A 19,832-nucleotide genomic window follows, 5' to 3' on the forward strand; every position below is an offset into this window, starting at 1 on the left:
TAAAACGCATCTTCCATATATGTGGAGGTAGAAGATCAGACCCAGTTTGGTTATGAAGCAGCAGAGCCTAATGGTTAGCAATACAATTTCTGGAGTCATATTGTCTGGCTTCAAATTTTAGCTTTTTCATTTAATAATGTGACTTACATAAACTTAACTTCTCTAAGCCTGTTTCTACATTTGCAAAATGGGGATACCAATAGTATTTGAGACCATTGTTGTGAGTATTCCATTTGATAATGTATTTAGGACAGTATGTGGCACTTAAGTAAAGACATACTATTAGTGATTACTATTTAATGATAATTCTTATTAATGGCTGGGAGTTAAATATTTAAAAACTAAAACTAGTTTCCTGTTTTCAAATATGCTAAAATAGCAATCATGCCAGTTAGAATATAATTTAAAATATAGTATGCACAAGTACTGGACAGCCACCTGTTCCATCTGGCAAAGTATGTGCCATATACTTTCATTTTCCAGTGTGACATTGAGATTACAACAGATAAATGAAATACAGTACTGTCCTGTATGGTGAAGAATTATGCCACCTAGCTGTGGATCTAATCCTCCTTTCTTATTCATTTGCATCCTATTTTCTTTTTAGACTCAGACTCATTTCTTCAATTCTTTAGGCTGTAGGCCATGTTAATCTGCAAAGCAGTCTAGAAGCCTGTCCTTCACCCTGGCAAATACTATACGCCCCATTCTCAGGTTCCTGCTTTCAATATCTAGAGTCACGGCATCCCCCTTGCGGTCATGGCGAGAATTTGCCAGGCTCTCAGGGAAACCATCAGGAACCTCTATCATCTATGTACCCACAGAATCATGATCTCAGACACCCTTTAGCTAACGGCATTTGACTCCACGATGTGGCTTTTAAACGTATGCAACATCAATTAAAAAAGAAAAAGAAAAAAACGCAAACTCTTAAGAGAACCATTTGAGAAGAAAGGGAAGCGATGAGAATGCAATTATTCCAGTTGTTCCACTTGCCCTCCTTCCCTGTCTTACAACATAAGGATGTAGTTTTCAATTTCTAGTTTGCTTCAGTGTTCAATGTTATTTGTCATTCCTCTCTATGTTCTTTTGAATCAGTAGGGGTCATTAGGCTGTAACTTTGATGACCTCAGTAAAGTACCTCCGAGGAAATCAAAAAGTAGACTAGGGAGGACAGTATAGGAAGAGCTAACACAAAGCGTTGGGGAGCGGGGCGCTTTTTATTTTTTGGAATCTGTATAATCTATAATTGGCGTTGTTTGACTTGTTTCTTACTCCCACTTTCATCCCCCTCACAATGTAAACTCTTCAGTTATCTTCTTTCCCTCCCAAACTTCCCCGGATATTCCCTTCCAATTCCTCACACAGTGGTAATTACTTAATAGTAGAGTAGGTGAATGAAAACTGCTATAGCAAAGATCTCTGTGATAAAACACAGCATGAATTTGTCTAAGATCTGCATATCCAGCTGGTTAAAGTTATTGAAATAGTAAAAGACGGTGGAAAAACGAGTAAAGGATGAGGCCGAGCAACAAAGGCTCTAAGTTTGAGGTTTACACTGAACAAAGACCTAGGACAAGATGGCGCTAACCGCACGCAGCAGGAACAGGGAAAACGGCCGCGCGCGAGGAGTGAGCACCCGGGCTCGCCCCCCGCTCTGCGGGCCCGAACTCCTGCACTGAGGCATCCAATGAGTGCTGTAGTTAGACTCTACCCCCTTTTCCTGCACTTCCGGAGCACATGCGCTCCAGGATCTTAGCAGAATGCCAGCTGCGCAGATGCAAGATGCCCCTCCTCTCACGCAACTGACGCAAGGAGGCTGTAATCGTTTCGCAATTTATCCCGTGTGACCTTGAGTAGTTGCGGCCTCCGAGGACCGGGGCTGTCCAAATGTTGCCTTTATATCTCTTTTAGATTCTTCGCCTCTTAGTGAGCCCAGACGTGCCACCGCCAGAACGAAATGAGACGTTTTTCCCGACCATCATGCTTCGGAGCATATTAGCTGTACGCCCTGACTCCGGGAGCGGCGGTCACGTAGTCTCTGGTCAGGCAGCTCAAACAGCGGCTCAGTGGAAGAGCGGACCTCCAGATCTCCTCGACCATCCCCCGCCCCTACCCCACGTGGTTGGAGGTTTCCAGAAGCGTTTCCACTACCGCGCAGCGCAGCTTCTGGTCGTCCGAGCCCCTGTTTGCTGCCTTGTAGTCCCACCACCTAGACGCCATGATAAGCGCCAGCCGAGCTGCGGCAGCCCGTCTCTTCGGAGCTACAGCCTCCCGGAGTCCCACAGTCACCCGCCACCAGGTATGGAACAGCCGGACCTTTCCCGAGGGGCTCACGGCCTTGGACCTCGGTGCAGCAGGCCGCGCCCTTCAGGGTCAGAATCCTTTAGTGGAGATCCGGAGGAAAAAAAGATAATGGGTTTTCAGTAATGAGCGCTGCATATTCATAGCCTAATACAGGGTTTTGTCTCCATGTTTCGGGCCTTGCTGAGTCACACCCTTCTTATTCCAATGAAGTAGCGGATGGTGGTTCTGACAGTCCGTTCTGTGGCTAATTGGATACATTTGGCCTTGGTGGCGTGGGACGCAATTCTAGTTGGGAGGGAACTGCTGGTCTAGTTTTTTCACCTACGAGTCGGAGGTACGACTGTCCTTCTCCTTTGTAAAATACGATATGTGCAAGGCCCCCGTTGCTATGATGAAATGAAGAAAGTACCTGAATGGAAAATCAAGCTTTTTTTTTTTTTTAAGTAATATTTGCCTAGCTAGTTACCCAGAATCTTTGGTGTAAGATTGTTCTTTTCTGTTATTTCAGAAAAAAAATAAGCAGATTAGGAAAAGGCCATGGAGCAGTTGCTCATTATCTTGTAAGGCCAAAAACATACATCATTGGACACCGGAATTGTCTCTTTGCACTCGCATAGGGTTAAAGGAAGGCTTAGAAGTATCCTGAGGATAGGTTCTAACAAAGGTCTTTGATCCTTGCCGGAGACGACACTCCTGAAAAAAATTTGTTACATTCCACAAGATTTCTAATACTAGTTCCTTTAAAGCAGTTGCTTGGCAGGATCAGGGGAAATTTAACTAAAATCTGTATCAGCAATACATGCATAAGACTTAGGTGTACACTGTTGCTGACATTGAAATTGAGAAGTTTCTGAATAGCACTTTGTAATGCAGTGACTCACAATCAGGCAGTTTTGCCTCCCCAGGGGATGTTTGGTATCTGGAGATAATTTTGGTTGTCAAAAACTTTGGGAGCCATGCTACTTGGCTTCTGGTCGTAGAGGCCCACGATGCTGCTAAACATTCTAGAATACACAGAACAGACACCCCGCAATATTTAGTTCAAAATCAATAGTGCCAAAGTTGAAAAACCCTGTTGTAATATAACTCGACAATTTTATATCAAATTTCTATGACTTATTTGAAAACTCACGTTATTTTGTTTCAGTACAATACCTCATACATGAAATACTTTATTATCTTAGTATACTTTGTACATGATAGCCACTCTAATAGAATGAAAGTCTTAGACTTTCGTGTGTCCTTCAGAAGAATACTTGGAACAAGCTCAAGTTTTCATATGTAGTTGATGGCTAATAAAATTTTTTTTTCCATTTTAGGATGGCTGGAATGGCCTTAGTCATGAGGCTTTTAGAATTGTTTCAAGACGGGACTATGCGTAAGTAACTTCATTTTTTTTGTTTGTTTGTTTTTTTGAGAGATGAGATAAATATTAAACCCTAGAGCAGTAATCTCTAAATTTGTGATTAGCGATTACACTCAGAAAAAAGGATACACCTATATTATATATTATGTGATGTGCCATTATTCCAACATTATCAAATACCTTATGTATTCCTGCAACCCATTTTGGAGACCATTATTAAGATGATAACCGTAGCATTATTTTAAATGTTTTACAGATCAGAAGCAATCAAGGGAGCAGTTGTTGGTATTGATTTGGGTACTACCAATTCCTGTGTGGCAGTTATGGAAGGTAAACAAGCAAAGGTGAGCATGATTGGGAGCTCTGGACCATGTAATGGTAGCTAGTACCCAATCTGGAATTCTGTGTCCTTTGGCTTAGATAAGGGACATTTTAAAAACTGCTTTTAAGTTCTTAAGACTCTTGTGAGGTAAACCTTTGTGTTTAGTTGCATGGTGCTGATAATTGAATGGATTTGACTTCCCAGGGTTTGTGTTCTGGTATAGAAGTAAGACAGGTTACCATTAGGATCTATTGGGATGGCTCGTATTGTTGATTATGTCTACAGAGTCCTGCGTTTTTGTTAGTTGAACCAAGGCTGGATGGATATACTGACTAGTCTATGAAGAAGTGGAGCTCCACATAAGACTGGCTGCATCCTAAGTAAAGCATGTTCTTAGGAGCTTCCTGCTGTAATAGAGGCAGCTATTTTAGAAGCCTCCCTACTCTTCATGAAATCATTTTTCTCCACCGTGTTCTTCTCAAGATTTAGAGCACCTGGGAATATTGAATTACTTCTTGGCAATATTTTTATATACCCGAAACTTTTAGCCATTACAAAAAAATGAAGAAGTAGATTTAATTCTCTATATGGGAGGAAAGATTACTTTGACCCTACATTGACTGTGAAAGATGTGATTTGTGTTTATCCTGTTTTTTCCTGTTTTTAATTATATGTTGTTTCAAAGTAAAGAACTAAACATATTTTAAACATTTACTGGAAGATAATAACTATATGAGTATTCATAGAGACACTGGTGGTGACTGGAACCTCATTCTCCATCTTGTTTTGGGAATTTTAGGTGCTGGAGAATGCTGAAGGTGCTAGAACCACCCCTTCAGTTGTGGCCTTTACAGCAGATGGTGAGCGACTTGTTGGCATGCCAGCCAAGCGACAGGCTGTCACCAACCCAAACAACACATTCTATGCCACCAAGCGTCTCATTGGCCGGCGATATGATGACCCCGAAGTCCAGAAAGACATGTAAGTAATAGCAAAAGTTTATTTGCAAAGAATCTTTTCAGCGAGATCCCGGAGCACCTTAGCTTAGTAATCTTACATGTCCTTGGGGGTGAGCCCTGCTGCTGCCAAGAGGGTATCTCCAAAAAAATTGACTTCTGTCTCCATAGGTTAGGTATAGAAATGGTATGTGAAGATTTGGCTACCTATTTCCAAACCAGGTAAATTGGTGTTAAACTCATAAGGCAGATAATAGTATAGGTTCCATCATGTTCTGATCAGATGTTTTCAAGGTTGTCCATGTTGTAGCATATATCAGCACATAGTTCCTTTTTATTGCCAGATAATATTTTATTGTTTGAATATGTACTATAAGTTGTTTATCTATTTGTCAGTTAATGGGCATTTGGGTTATTTCCAGTTTTGGGCTATTATGAATAGTGTTGCTATAAACACTTAACATACAGGTTTGTGTGTGGACATGTTTTCATTTCTCTTGGCTGGACACTTAGTAATGGAATTGTTGGGTCGTATGGTAACTAATCATTTCCCAAAGCAGCTGCATAAACCTTTGGTGGGAAGTGAAGAATGTTCAGGTTTCATCAGAATGTTTTTACATGTTAATGATTATTTTATAATATGGTTTTCATTAAATGAATTTCCGAAGTTGTCATTGGCCATGGATCTCTTGGGATGGAGAGTGGATATTCATGGTATATGGTAACTTTGTCATGATAGGTTGCACTGGCATGTTTTCTCACATATAATTTTTGTGTTTTGCAGTAAAAATGTTCCCTTTAAAATTGTCCGTGCCTCCAATGGCGATGCCTGGGTAGAAGCTCATGGAAAACTCTATTCTCCAAGTCAGATTGGAGCATTTGTGTTGATGAAGATGAAAGAGACTGCAGGTAAGAAAGTTCATTTCATGTCTGGGAAAGTTCCAAGAATTGAGTGATTTCTCTGAGATCACTAGCTTTCATGCCCTAATGTTCCTTGGATGAGTCTCTGATGGCTTTTATACAGAAAACCTAGGAATGGTAAAACTTTGTTACTCTTCATACTTTCCCTGCAGATTGAATTGATCGTCCATGTTTTCCTAACGGTGGCTTTCTTGTTTGTTTCTTCCAGTAGGGGAGTAGTGTATTAAAAGTCAAAAGATTGCACATTAAGTTTTTTTCTGTCAGGTAAATTTTAGAACTTCCCATTTGAAGAAAATAGTTTTGTGTCATTGTCGCTGGTGAATCTTCACTAAAATGTGAGAGATTGTTTTTTTAACCAGTGTTTTTAATTAGAGTGTTTTTCTGTAAGGTCTCTACATGTTAGGTCACATGGTGAAAAACTGATGAGTGCTCTTTGTGGCTCCAAGAGGATGACACATGTTGTTAGGTTACATTAGTAATTCTATCACCTACTTCATCTGACAGAGAATTTTATGATTGGATTAATTCTTTGATTCTTTTCCAGAAAATTATTTGGGGCATACAGCAAAAAATAGTGTGATCACAGTCCCAGCTTATTTTAATGACTCTCAAAGACAGGTGAGTTCATTTAGCCTTTTTTTTTTTTTTTTTTTTTTTTTTTAAGAAATTAATGGTACTTGGAACACAAAGGTGGAAAATGCTTTTTCCTTTTTTCTTCAGGCCACTAAGGATGCTGGCCAGATAGCTGGACTAAATGTGCTTCGGGTGATTAATGAACCCACAGCTGCTGCTCTGGCCTATGGTCTAGACAAATCGGAAGACAAAGTGTAAGTCTGTGCAGTAAACTCCACTTAAATTTGTGAGACTAACTTCAAGGAACCATGAGATTTACACTAAGTCATCTTGATTTCTTAGTGATTAAGCCTTATACTTAGACTAAAAATGCACTGCTTTGACTTTTTACAAGGCCATATGGTCTGCGTTTATCATTCATTTCAAGACCATTTCTTTATTTTTCCTAAGTACTGGTCTATGGTCATTCCCCCCCCCCCCCCCCCTTCGGTAGGCATGTTGTCAAGTATTTGTTCAGAAGAGTGATTGAACACTTTTAATTTTGCTTTTAAATGAACTTACTTCATTTCAACTGTATGTATATTTACATGTAGTTGTTAAGGCCATATGTTAACACAAATGTTACTTAGACAGTTAACCAAGTTTAATAATTATTCTACCTTGGGGAAAATAGCCAAGTTTGTTTGTTTGGTTATTGAAGTAAGTTTTGTCCCTTAATGCCTTCTTTTTTCTTTCTAGCATTGCTGTATATGATTTAGGTGGTGGAACTTTTGATATTTCTATCCTGGAAATTCAGAAAGGGGTATTTGAGGTGAAGTCCACCAATGGAGACACTTTCTTAGGTGGGGAAGACTTTGACCAGGCCTTGCTACAACACATTGTGAAGGAATTCAAAAGAGAGGTTAGTTAGTAGTGTGGTTAATATGTAGACATCGGGATAATGAGAATTTCTTTTTTTAGTTTGTTGTTTATAATTTTTTGCCCTGAAAAAATTATAAACAACACTGAAATATTAGAGCACTGAAATATTTGCATTTCACTTTCATGGGTGGACTGAACTATCCTGGCTATTGTAGCTTCAGAATGGGATTAAACAGATGAGAAGAATATGGCATTCTGTGTACAATGTTAGAAAATGAATTCTGAGAATTCCTTTTTTGAGCTAGAATCCTACAGCTGAAAGAACTGAGATCAGTTCAGCCCTCTGACTCCAGGTACAGATAGCTTTTTTAGAATAGGTTTTCTTTTTCCTATAGGTTTTTAAGGGTAATATGTAATTCATGCCTGTTTATAAAGGTATGGCTCTATTTTGTGTTGCTATAGTTTATTACTGCAATTTAAATAGTATTTGTCGTCTCATTAATACTAGTATTGTGTGTCTTACAGACAGGGGTTGATTTGACCAAAGACAACATGGCACTTCAGAGGGTTCGGGAAGCTGCTGAGAAGGCTAAATGTGAACTCTCCTCATCTGTGCAGGTGAGACATAGACAAATCCGAGCAGTTTTGATGGATCTTTTCAGGCCGAATTTACTTGAATAGCATATTCTAATTGCCTTAATGTTACACCAGTTTTTTTTTACAGTTTTCTGGTTGGTGGTAAAAACTTTCCATGAACAAAGGGGAAAGCACTTTTTCCATAAGTTTTTATGGATGAACTGAAATTTGTTAACCACACAAATCAGAGGTTATGTGTACTAGAGCTAAAATCTAGCAGTGTGCAAAATTATAATTGCTACCCTGTAAATACTAGGAGACTCTCAGAACTGCTGCTGTCTTCACTTATATCAAGACACCTCTAATTGTGTATTATTTAATCATTTGTATCACCAGTCAAGAAAGTGAATATGAAACTTGTCTGAAGGCTGGAGTTTATACACCTTTGCAAGTTTTTTCTTCTGTGGGCATCACATTTGCTCAGCGTCTGTTAAAGGTGTCAGCCTGTGCTGTTCACTTCTGAGAGGTGAAGCTTTGCTTTTCCTTAAGCACTAAACAAAGTATAGAAAGCATGTTAGGTCTGGGTCAGAGATGCAACAAAATAGAAGGCAGGAGATATATTTCTGGGTTCTCCATGGCAGCAGGGAAGCAGGGCTAGTTTAGTTGTTAGAGTACCCACTGAGAAAGGAAGAAGTATAACCTTCAGTCAAACTTGAATTTTTAAGTAATTATGAGGTGACAAAGTTGTACAAAGTCAACCATGATGTTGATGGTATTGCTTTGTTTCTAGTATCATACAGAGTGATAGAACTTTGATGAGTAGGACTAGGTTTGAAAAACTGGCATTGCCAGAGAATAGCTTATAATTCTTCCCTGGGGTCTGACACTTTTTGGAAGGAGGGGTTGGTTTTAGTGTGACTGAACAGCAAGTCTTCACTTCAATGTCATCAGTTTGTTCTGCAACTAATATGATGTATAAGGACACCAATTTTACCATAAGCTAATTGATAAAAATAAGTAATAACTTCCTGTGTCATATCACCAATATTAAAACAACTTTATTCAAAGACCTGCTGTATCCTATTGATAGGTATTTAAATTGTTTTCCAGCATTTTGTTATAATGTATAATGAGAATCTTTGTACATTAATGTTTGTGTGTTGATCGTAAATCTGTCTGATAAATTCCTAGAAACATTACCCTCATGGAGATTACAGTGTGATTTGGGGAGATAGACAGGACATTATTTAGACCATTAATTGTCAAACCAGAAGTAATGAATGTAGAGGCTCTGTAGGCACACTGCTGGGATTCAGGTTCTCTTTCATTACTTGTTAGCTGTGTGACCTTGGATAAATTACCTAGCATTTCTAATCTTCTATAAAACGAGGTTGCTAATGATAATTTCCCCCTTCAAGTTGCAAGGATTACTAATTCATATATGTAACATGCTTAGGACAACGTGTCGTGAATATAAGTACTCTAAATGAAGCTATGATTAATGTGGTAAAAAGGCAAAGTTTTATAATTATAATAGAGGAACCTGACAGCTAAAAGGTGTTTGACATACCGAGGAATGTTAAAAGATGAGTTCATCAAGAAAAGATAAAGGGTCAGTTACTCTGGGGCAAAGACCTGAGAAAGGGGGAGCGTGGCTGAATTTGCAGATGGGCAAGGGGAGCATGGAGTATGAGGCTCGAGATTTATGATGAGGTACCTATCCTAAGTAGAAACCACTGAAAACTTAACATCGGCGGCAATAACATGGTCAGATTGGAGTTTATGAAAAGTACTCTAGCTGACATGGACTGGAGATTTGGTTTCAGTGGGGACAGGTTCTGTGGCAGAGGGCAGCCTGAGTGGATGTGGGAAATTATACAGAAGCTATTATAGTATACCAGTTGGCAAGAGAAAGGATTTGGGCTACAGTGTAATAGTGAGACATACTAGGCTGGATTTGGGAAACAGAGGGACAAAACTTATGAGAACTGCTTAGTGATGAGTTATGTTAGTCTCAGTATTTTTAATCTATGCCTTATTAGGATTTGGGTTTATTACATGGTGTGATGGTGACAGTGTTAGCTGCTCTTTGTGGATTTGATGTCAATAAAGTCAGTCCTTGTAGTTCTCTTTAGCATTTTTGTTGTAGCTTTCTAACTATCTTTCTGAAACTTACAAAGTTCTGGCTTGGTGGCAGGTTATTTAAAGCATATCTTCAAATTTTTTTTTATGTACATGAAATTTTTTTAAACTTGGTAGAAAAAAAATAGTGTGGTTTTTAATGTATATTTAGTGGCAGAACACTTCTCATTTCTTCATCTCCTAAATGGGAATTTTTCCAGCTTCTCTCCTGTTCTCATTGTTTAATAACAGATTTTATAGTGATTACCTTTGGGAAGATAAGAGATTGCATCTTCAAGTCACTGTCTGGTGGCTGTTTTAAAGTAGATCTGATCCTCTCTGTGGTTTTCATAGTCTTCCTGTTGTCTTATTTTAATTGAAATAATAAAGAATCTTCACAACTGGTTTCCCTGCTTCCTTTGCAGACTGACATCAACTTGCCATATCTTACAATGGATGCTTCCGGACCCAAGCATTTGAATATGAAGCTGACCCGGGCTCAGTTTGAGGGGATTGTTGTTGAGCTGATCAAGAGGACCATCGCCCCATGCCAGAAAGCCATGCAAGATGCAGAAGTCAGCAAGAGTGATATAGGAGAAGTGATTCTTGTTGGTGGCATGACTAGAATGCCCAAGGTATGGACACATGGAATTCTGGCATGGAGAGCAGAGCGGGCCAGCACATAATGGAACAAGTAGCTTATATTATGTAGAGACATAATTATGTGGCCTTTCTTCCATGTTAACTCTGAAAGGAGGATGAAGTTGTTCCCCAAAGAGTTCTTTTTCAGTCTCTTTTAAATTTAAGAGTATAAGAAGAAGGATCAGGAAGGGCAAAATGTCTTTGAGGTGGTAGCAGGGAGGATGTTGAACTCAAGTCTTGTAGACTTCTTAGGGATGAAAGTTTGAAGTCTGATAGCTTAAAACCTTGGTACCAACTAACCTCTAGGGGCAATTTTGGACACGTGTCTTTGCAGCGCAGTTTGGGGTTTCTAATTACATGTCTTCAACAAAGATTTGTGCAGTGATGCATTTTATCAACACATCATTCTGAAAAGACAGGTGTGTGGAAAACTAATTACTGAGCACAGAATCTGTTGAAGATGCAGTTCTTTATAGCTTTCACAGAATTATCTTAGGTCTTTTAATTTTCTTAATTTTTCCTTTGGCGTCCATGGGGCTTAGGAAAACATGCACAGAATAAATATGGAGGGGAAAAGAGAGGTTTTGGACCAGGATATCTTTATGTTAACGAATTGTCCCTGGTGATATTCAGATAGCACTTAAGAAAGAAAAAACATGTTCCACATTACCACTAGTGTTATATTACTGAATAAGCACCACTTCTTTTAAGTTGGTTTTAGTTGATATGTACAAAAGGACTTGGACTATACAATTTCAAAGTCCCCTTGCCTGCACCCTCTATTTCTAGTTTAACGTGTTGTGTGGGGAACCAGGTAAAAAACAGGCAAATTTCTCCCAAATCTAAAAGAGCTATGAATGAGATACTCGTATGAGCAAAGTATGAGTGTTACCTGCATGATACACTTAGATTGTTAACAAGATTCAACTATGAAATAATAGTAATTTGAGGGAACATTCTTGGATCTGAAACGTGTCCTGTGATTTGCTGGGGATTGGGACACACATGTGCTCTCTCCCCTTCTTGGGCAGTTGCTCTGGGTAGTGGGTGAAAGGTTCCTTTTTCTTGATGCTCAGGTTCAGCAGACTGTGCAGGATCTCTTTGGCCGAGCCCCAAGTAAAGCTGTCAATCCTGACGAGGCTGTGGCCATCGGAGCTGCCATTCAGGGAGGTGTGTTGGCCGGTGATGTCACAGATGTGTTGCTCCTGGATGTCACTCCCCTTTCTCTGGGTATTGAGACTCTGGGAGGTGTGTTTACCAAACTTATTAACAGGAACACCACTATTCCAACCAAAAAAAGCCAGGTAAGAGCCTCCCCCTTCCTACTGTAATACAAGAGATACTAGGGATGTGATCGTTAGCCACTTGGGGAGCTTTTCCTAGGAAACTTCACGTGGATGTCTTTTGTTCTCTTCTTTGTTCTTGGAGAAGTTCTTACCTGTCAGCTAGTGGTGATGACTGCAGGGAAGGTATTAATAGTCTGTCCTTTGCAGGACTGAAACAACTTGTCAAAAGGAGCTTCATCATTAGGGACTAAATTCCCTGTATTCTTCTATTCTCAAAGGCAATAAAAAGAATGGCCTGGCCAAGACTGGGGAATGTGCCTGTCTTATGAGTGAATGAATGAGGGGTAGCCTGAGATACTATTTGGACAATGGGGCTTAGTCTTGGATTAAGAATTATTTCCTGACTTTCCCAATTTTGATATTTTTCTGAAAAACTGGCTATTGCTATATTTGTGCAGTGATGTATTGCCAACACATCATTCTGAAGAAAAATGTGGTAACTTTCTGTGACAGTCCAAAATATATAGCCTGTCTTGGACTTATTTACCCAGATAAGAATATTTCAACATCATGTTTCTTAGCTCCTTCTTGTGGGGCCTTCTGTACCCAAATGCTGCATCTTTGTAAAATGCATTTGCTTAGCAGAAAGAATAACTTCTGCATGCCCTTCTGCTGTGCTAATCCCACTCCTTTTCCCTGCAAAGACATAAGCCTTTGTTCTGAAAAGAGTGAAAATAGTGTACATTAGGACTCTTTCAGTGTTGGGATGTGAATTTCTTTCTTTGGCTTATACTTTGTGTAATCATAACGCTAACCCAAAAAGTTTCTTTCTCCTTAGGTGTTTTCTACAGCTGCTGATGGTCAGACTCAAGTAGAGATTAAAGTATGTCAGGGTGAGAGAGAGATGGCTGGAGACAATAAACTTCTTGGACAGTTTACTCTGGTAGGTGCTGAGAATCCTAAATATGCTCTTTATTCTTTTTTACTGTAAAGTTAGACTATATTCTAACCCCAAATATAACACAAACTGCTGAAACACAGTCTCTATTAACATAGTGCACAAATTCTGCAACTGGATACCCATGGCTTCAGTTTTTCCCTGAAAGCCTTGCTTGTTCCTTGTGCCTTAGGAACTTCAAAACTCTTCATAAGCAATGCTAATTAGGAGAAACTCCTAGTTATTAATTTAAGAGACATAAGCTTATAATTAGCACTGCTATTGGTTCTTGGTGAGATGAACAATGATGGAGATGTTTGTTCTTATTCACTGTATCTCCAGGTACATACAGCTATTACGATTATTTGCTATAACCAACAGTAACCGGTATGAGCCATATTTATTTCAGGTAACAAACCACTAACTACCTGTACTTGTGTTTTTGTGCAAGCTATCATTTGTTCCTTTCCGGAGCCAAGCAACTTGTTCCCCCAGAAGACCATATAGGTTTGGAAGTAGAGCACTGAATCTCTCTGTGAGAGCTTATTCTAGATTTATTTATTTTATTTATTTTAGATTGGAATTCCCCCAGCCCCTCGTGGAGTCCCTCAGATTGAAGTTACATTTGACATTGATGCCAATGGAATTGTACATGTTTCTGCCAAAGATAAGGGTACAGGACGTGAGCAGCAGAGTAAGTATTTTTATCAGACTGTGAGAATGAGGTGAGGGACCTTAGAGTTCCTTTCTGTTGGGAACAAGACCCTCTAGGTCATACAGGTCTTTTCTCTCAATCTCAGGGTTGCCCCCTTTTTCCTTAGTTATGAGATTCACATTAATAGATGTGGTGTTTATTTGCCCAAACAGGCATGAGCCTCTGGATTGCTCAGCTAAAGTTTTAGTAGGCAGGCCGGATAGTTGTTCTTTGTATATATCAGACCCTTGTTTTCCTTTTTATTATATTACAACAGGGTATTCCTTGTCATAATTCATATCAAGATTGCCTATTCTGTGTAGAAGTATTTTCTTAATACAATAGAGGAAGAGATAAAATTTTACCTGGGAGGTAACAAAATGTTTTCTTTTCACTAGTTGTGATCCAGTCTTCTGGTGGGCTAAGCAAAGATGATATTGAAAATATGGTTAAAAATGCAGAGAAGTATGCTGAGGAAGACAGGCGAAAGAAGGTGAGTACTTTCTGCTTTTTCAGTTGAGAAAATGGGAGTTCAGACATGTGTCCCTGATCTTATATCTTCTTTTACCCTCAATCTATTCCTTCTCCCCCTTTGCTCATAACATACGTGTGGAATGCCTTTCTTATTCTCAGTATTTTCATATTCTCATGTTATCAATCCAGCCAAAATCTCTTCCAGATATCCCAGACTACCTTAGACCAAGGCGATTTCTCCCCCTTACTGTTTTTACTCTGTAACTGTGCAACAGTCAGCATGTTGCCTTGCTTAGTGAGGACCTTCAGCCATCTGGTTGACTGGGAAGTCGTCATTTATACTAAATTTCTAATTTCTCTTAGGAACGAGTCGAAGCGGTTAATATGGCTGAAGGAATCATTCATGACACAGAAAGCAAAATGGAAGAATTCAAGGACCAATTGCCTGCTGATGAGGTGAGCCCTCTTTTATAATAGTTCAGTTTGTTTTTCTGTGTGGGTCTTGATATAGGTATTTAGTTTTTAAAAAGTGTTTCCGAATATTATTACTACATGTAACAAGATAAGAAACCCTGAAAAAGTGGAAGTTTGGTTTTGTTTTTAAGTGCAACAAGCTAAAAGAAGAGATTTCCAAAATGAGGGAGCTCCTGGCTCGAAAAGATAGTGAAACTGGAGAAAACATAAGGCAAGCAGCATCTTCCCTTCAGCAAGCGTCATTGAAGCTCTTCGAAATGGCATACAAAAAGGTACAAGGACTGAAGGGTGTTTTGCTCCTAATTTAATATTATAACTGCTCTTTATTACTCACTGATGGCTCCCTGCATAGCCATTTGTAGAACTGGGGGTATTGGAAATACCCTTCCTGCCTTCTTGACTCTACTGTGGGAGTCAGGGCAAGGTCAAAGGGAAGTAGTCAAAAACTACCAGTAGTGTACAAGGAGGGAGGGAGGAAGAGTGAAATAGGCAGGATATGACTCCTTCATTTTTCAGTTCATCTGAAAGCAAACTGTCAGACTTAACTTTAAGTGAGTGGCTCTCAAATGTTTTAACAGATGGCATCCGAGCGAGAAGGCTCTGGAAGTTCTGGCACTGGGGAACAAAAGGAAGATCAAAAGGAGGAGAAACAGTAATAGCAGTAATCTTTGGAGCCAAAAGGACAAGGTTATGACGCTTGGGAGTGAAGAGACTTCCTGAGCAGAAATGGGCAAACTTCAGTCTTCTACTGTGTTTTTGCAGTATTCTATATATAATTTCCTTAATGTGTAAATTTAGTGCTTGTTAGCTAATGATCACTTAATGAGTGATAATTCCAACAGTGCAAAAGTTCACAATGTTATGTCCATAGTCTATCATTTTTCAGCTACTCATAAAAGGGGGGAAGATGATTTCTTGATCATTAGACAACATCGTTTTGTGCTGAAGTAGCCATATTTTCAGTGGGTGAAACCATCTCACACACAATGAAGGTAGTAATCCAAGACCTGGAATGAGACTATATGAAGATGAGCTACTTCAAGTTAGCTGAGTACTGCTTACCAACCTGTGTGTGTAAATGGGATTCTTCAACTGAGGCCTTGCAAGGCAAGCCAGCTGTGCCACATTCAGAGGTAGAGCAGGGTAAGCTAGATCAGTGGAAAACTAAGCTAGTTATTTATATTAGGTACAGCTTATAAAACAAGGTAATGTCTCCTAATTTTCGTAAGGCATACTTTTCTAGCTACCTTCTGGCCTTTGGCACCTGTATCCTTGATTGTTCTTTTTGATCCATTCTGGATTTTTTTAAAAAATAAATATGAAAAGCATCTCTCTCTCTTGTTTGTGACGGGTGAGACTGAGACTTAGAGAATATAACAGACATCATATTCCCCAATTCCCTGACCTCTAAGTACTTCAGGTGAAATAAAGGATTTCTAACTCATTAAAAATACTAATTCAAGTTTTGGAAGGGCTGGTATAATGCAGTAATAAGCATTGTCACCAAGGACAAATCTGGTTTAAAGGTTTTCTCCCCTCTTGTAGCCCTGTATCTGTTCAGAATGTTGAAACAGTTTCTAGATCTCTAGCATGACAACCAAGGCTACTATTTGCAGATTGCTTTCAGCTCTAAGTAGCTTATATATGTCTAGTAGTAAGTCCTAAGGTATGAGGTTAGTGGCTCAATATCAAGAACTCTTTTGTATACTTCTGCTCTTTCATCCTCAGTGAGTCCCCTTGTCCCAAATTCTGATGTAATTCTAGTTATTACATGCTAACAACTTCAGAAGCAGACAGGTGACTGCATCTTAGATCTCATTTTAGTGTTAATTCCCAGATGTTTTCCAACAGACTTCATGGATTACTATCATATGCCATGCCTAAAGGAATCTGTTAATTAAGAACATGGGCTTAGCCTCTATTAGACATAACACCTCCTTTATTATATTTTGTGGTGATATCTAGAATTGACATTCATATATACTAAAAAAATCAACACATTGCTGTAATGTGAAGATGTTGACACAATAATTACATTCCTGGAAAATTGTTCATTAACACCCATATAAATACTTAAGATTCATGTAAAAAATAAATTCTAGGCTCAAGTTTTCAGTCACGTGAACATTTGGTGGGAACCTTATAGAATGTATAGTAATTCTTTATGAAAGATTGCTTTGTGGTATGTGGTATCACTGCTTGGCCTTCCCCACCAAACACATCCAGTGTTCCTAATCATTGTGATAACAGCCCTTCACGGATTTCCAAAACATCCCCATTAAGTACTAGCTTACATAATTCAAGACTCTTCCTTGGGATCAGGGAGAAGGAGGAGCCAAGCACTCCTTGAACAAAATGGGTTTTGTTAGGGAGAAGAGCTGCTTGGATAGATACCCACAACTACTGTCTCAAACTGCCCCAAGTGTAGAAAACAGCAGTATTCCGGTTACCAACCAATAAAACACTGGAACAGTTAGCCTTGAAAGGGAAAAAGATACTTTTTCTTCAAATGCAGTTTCCCTTTTGTGCTGACAAGTGCTTGACAGCTCCCAAAGGAACTTTGGATTTCCCTTCCTAAGTGGTCCTTCCAGTTAAAAGTAAATGTGCTGCTTATGATTGCCCAAACTAAAACAAACCTGGAGTGAACAAATCTCAGCAAACTTCAAAGTACATCCAGAAACACAATCCCTACTCCTACCACTTTGTATAAATTACTTATTTGATTATTCCAAGTAGTCTTCCCCACTTAAAATTATATACCTTACTACTATGGTGTTTTCCCATAGCAGTCAGCAGTCAGAAGCCTACCTACAGGCTTCATGTAATTGGGCCTCTCACCACCTCTTTTTTCCTACTCTCCAACTACTATTTCACTTTGTGATCTCCCCCCAGATTTTACTTGGCTCACCACTCACTTTTAAGGTTTTGAAACTTCATAAAATAGCAGCCCCCTCCCCAAGTCCCTATTATTGCCTAATCCCTACCCTACTCTCTCCATGGCAATGTGTTTGTTCCACTTATTTTGTCTTTGTCCTCCCACTGTTATGGTCTGAACGTCCCTGACCACCACCAATCCATGTTTGGAATCCTAACCTCTAAGATGCTACTAGGAGGTGGGGGCTTTGGAAGGTGATAAGTCATGAGGGTGGAAACCTCATAATTAGTGCCCTTACAAAAGAGGTTCCAGAGATCCCTCATGCCCTTCCACCAAGTGAGGATACAATGAGAAGTCTACAACACCTAGAAGAGGGCCCTCACCTAACCATGCTGGCACCCTGATCTCAGATTTCAGCCTCCAGAACTGAGAAATTTGTTTATAAGCTATGCAGTCTGTTAATTTGTTCCAGTAGCCTACAAGGACTGACAGCCACCATGTAAACTCCATAAGGCTAGAATTTTTTTTTTTTTTTTTGCTCACTGCTATTTCCCAGCACCTAGAATAATGCCTCATAAGGACTCAAATCTTTTCATCAGATTAGTGACTCTCTCCCACTGTCCCAAAACTGGGTAGATTAAGGTCCCCTTGTTTTTTTAAGTTTGTCTAAACTAGACCCATCTGTGAAGAGTACTAGCAGTAACTTGCCAAAGCCAGAAACTAGAACTTCAATAGTAAAGATAAAAATTCCGAACTAGAAAAAGAAGCCAAGGTGAACTTGATAGTAATGCTTAGAGGCCTAAAAATGTGGCCCAAGGTTTTCCTGGCCTAGCAATGTGGGGTGGGAGGTAGGAATGACCAGAATAAATTTGCAACTCTCTTTTCTATGCTTTCTAGCTAAAGAGTCCAATTCTGTTGCTACTCAATCTATGTGATCTTGGAAAAAAATTATATTGCTTTTTACCCAGGTAGAATTAACTTTCCTCAGCTTTTTATTTTGAAAATTTCAAACCTATTCTTAGAGAAAAGCTATAAGAATAGTATAATGTACACACACACACACACCTTTCATATAGATTCAATTTACATTTTGCCACATTTGGACTCACATTTACTCTTGTGCATACTTTATATATTTGTTTTCTGAACATGATACTCCAACCTAAATATCGCAGTACACATCTTGTAAGAACACCTTCCCCAAAACTATTACAATCTGACAACTTAATACTGATATAGTAATACTATAATACATAGCCCATTAAAAATTTTTCCTAGTTGTCTCTATAATATCCTTTAACTTTATTTTTCATCTAGGGTCAAATCAAAGATCATACATGGCATTTAGTTATATCTCCTTTTATCTAAGAATAGTTCCTTTGTCTTTTTTTCTTTTCATGATACTGATACTTTTGAAGGATATAGGCCATTCATTTTGTAGAATGGCCTTTTGGATTCACTCCATTTTCTTATATTCAGAGTCACATACACATTATTGGTAGGAATACTACATAAGTGTTGTGTCTTTATCAATGCATCAATTACCAAGGAGAATAAGATGTCAGTTCTATGCTTTGCTCCATACTTCTTCATTATAAAGAAACCTTTAATAAGTAATCTGTGGAGGTGGCTTAATTTTTGAGTATAACATTTATACTAGAAATTCTATTTATAACGGTAAGTAACAAAAAAATTTACAGATGGTACATGAATAGATTGGGAATTAAGAAACAACCCAAATTTTGGAAATAAACTGCTTCAAGCAAAGACCCTTCACTATTTCAGATACCACTGTGACTCCATTCACCAGTCCTAAGGCTGCTTTTTAAGGGCTGTCTCTTTTCCTGTTCTCCAATATCAGAAGAACAATGAAATTAGTGAAAGCTCTAGACAAAGGTGATATAGGGTGACCTACATTACTCAATCTGTGAACAGCATGAAGGATATAATTCAGCAATTAGAGAAAACCACTGAAACAGCCATTTCAGTAAGCCAAAAACAACTGAATATCAGCAATTTCACATGATTAAATCTAATACAATGCATCATCATCAAAGCCACTTGCAGTAGGTCAGGAAACAAACATATCTTTACACTAACGAGAACACTGCAACTAAACTAGCCTTTAATAATTATAAGTTTCTACTTGAGTGAGATCAGAAAAGAGAAAATGTTCCACCTAAATCACAGGCTCTTCAACAGGTTCTTGTAGCTCCTGCCTGAGTGTGAGGATTTAAGGCAATGGTGATGGGGGATGCAGCGTCCATATGAGTGACTTCACGAGGTCCATAAACCACCGATTATAAAATGTAAGAATCAACTTTTCTAGGGAAATGGTCCATTGCTTTTACTGATCTCTTGAAGGCATCTGTGACCAAAAAATGTGTTAAGAAGCATAGATTTCCTAAATGTGAAATCAATCTACCTTACTGGTCTAACTGGCTTAA

General features: G+C 38.9%; 1 protein-coding gene, 1 long non-coding RNA gene and 1 other non-coding gene across 5 annotated transcripts in view; 2 read left to right on the forward strand and 1 right to left on the reverse strand.

Moving 5' to 3' along the window:
* Window positions 1-19,832, reverse strand: part of LOC107518709 — a 94,016-nt gene that overhangs the window by 66,872 nt on the left and 7,312 nt on the right. For 2 of the 3 annotated variants that reach the window (XR_004952228.1, XR_004952227.1), the window contains one exon: window positions 15,887-19,753. The exons of the other annotated variant lie outside the window; for it this stretch is intronic. This is a non-coding gene — a long non-coding RNA (uncharacterized LOC107518709). Of the gene's footprint in view, window positions 1-15,886; window positions 19,754-19,832 lie in introns of those variants that run through there. 3 annotated transcript variants of the gene reach the window in all.
* On the forward strand, window positions 1,886-15,840 carry HSPA9 (heat shock protein family A (Hsp70) member 9). Its single transcript, XM_016160599.2, has 17 exons — window positions 1,886-2,302; window positions 3,627-3,685; window positions 3,930-4,017; window positions 4,795-4,976; window positions 5,736-5,860; window positions 6,417-6,490; window positions 6,593-6,699; window positions 7,184-7,346; window positions 7,832-7,924; window positions 10,429-10,638; window positions 11,722-11,949; window positions 12,770-12,874; window positions 13,445-13,562; window positions 13,961-14,055; window positions 14,400-14,492; window positions 14,642-14,782; window positions 15,089-15,840. Exons 1-17 carry the CDS (start codon window positions 2,222-2,224, stop codon window positions 15,164-15,166), a joined length of 2,040 nt encoding a protein of 679 aa, XP_016016085.1. The 5' UTR covers window positions 1,886-2,221; the 3' UTR covers window positions 15,167-15,840.
* On the forward strand, window positions 11,022-11,092 carry LOC118605863. The gene has a single exon (XR_004952263.1). It is a non-coding gene; the product is annotated as a small nucleolar RNA SNORD63 (small nucleolar RNA).

This window comes from Rousettus aegyptiacus, unplaced genomic scaffold (genome assembly GCF_014176215.1).
Source record: "Rousettus aegyptiacus isolate mRouAeg1 unplaced genomic scaffold, mRouAeg1.p scaffold_m13_p_7, whole genome shotgun sequence".
NCBI classification, from domain to species: domain Eukaryota; kingdom Metazoa; phylum Chordata; class Mammalia; order Chiroptera; family Pteropodidae; genus Rousettus; species Rousettus aegyptiacus.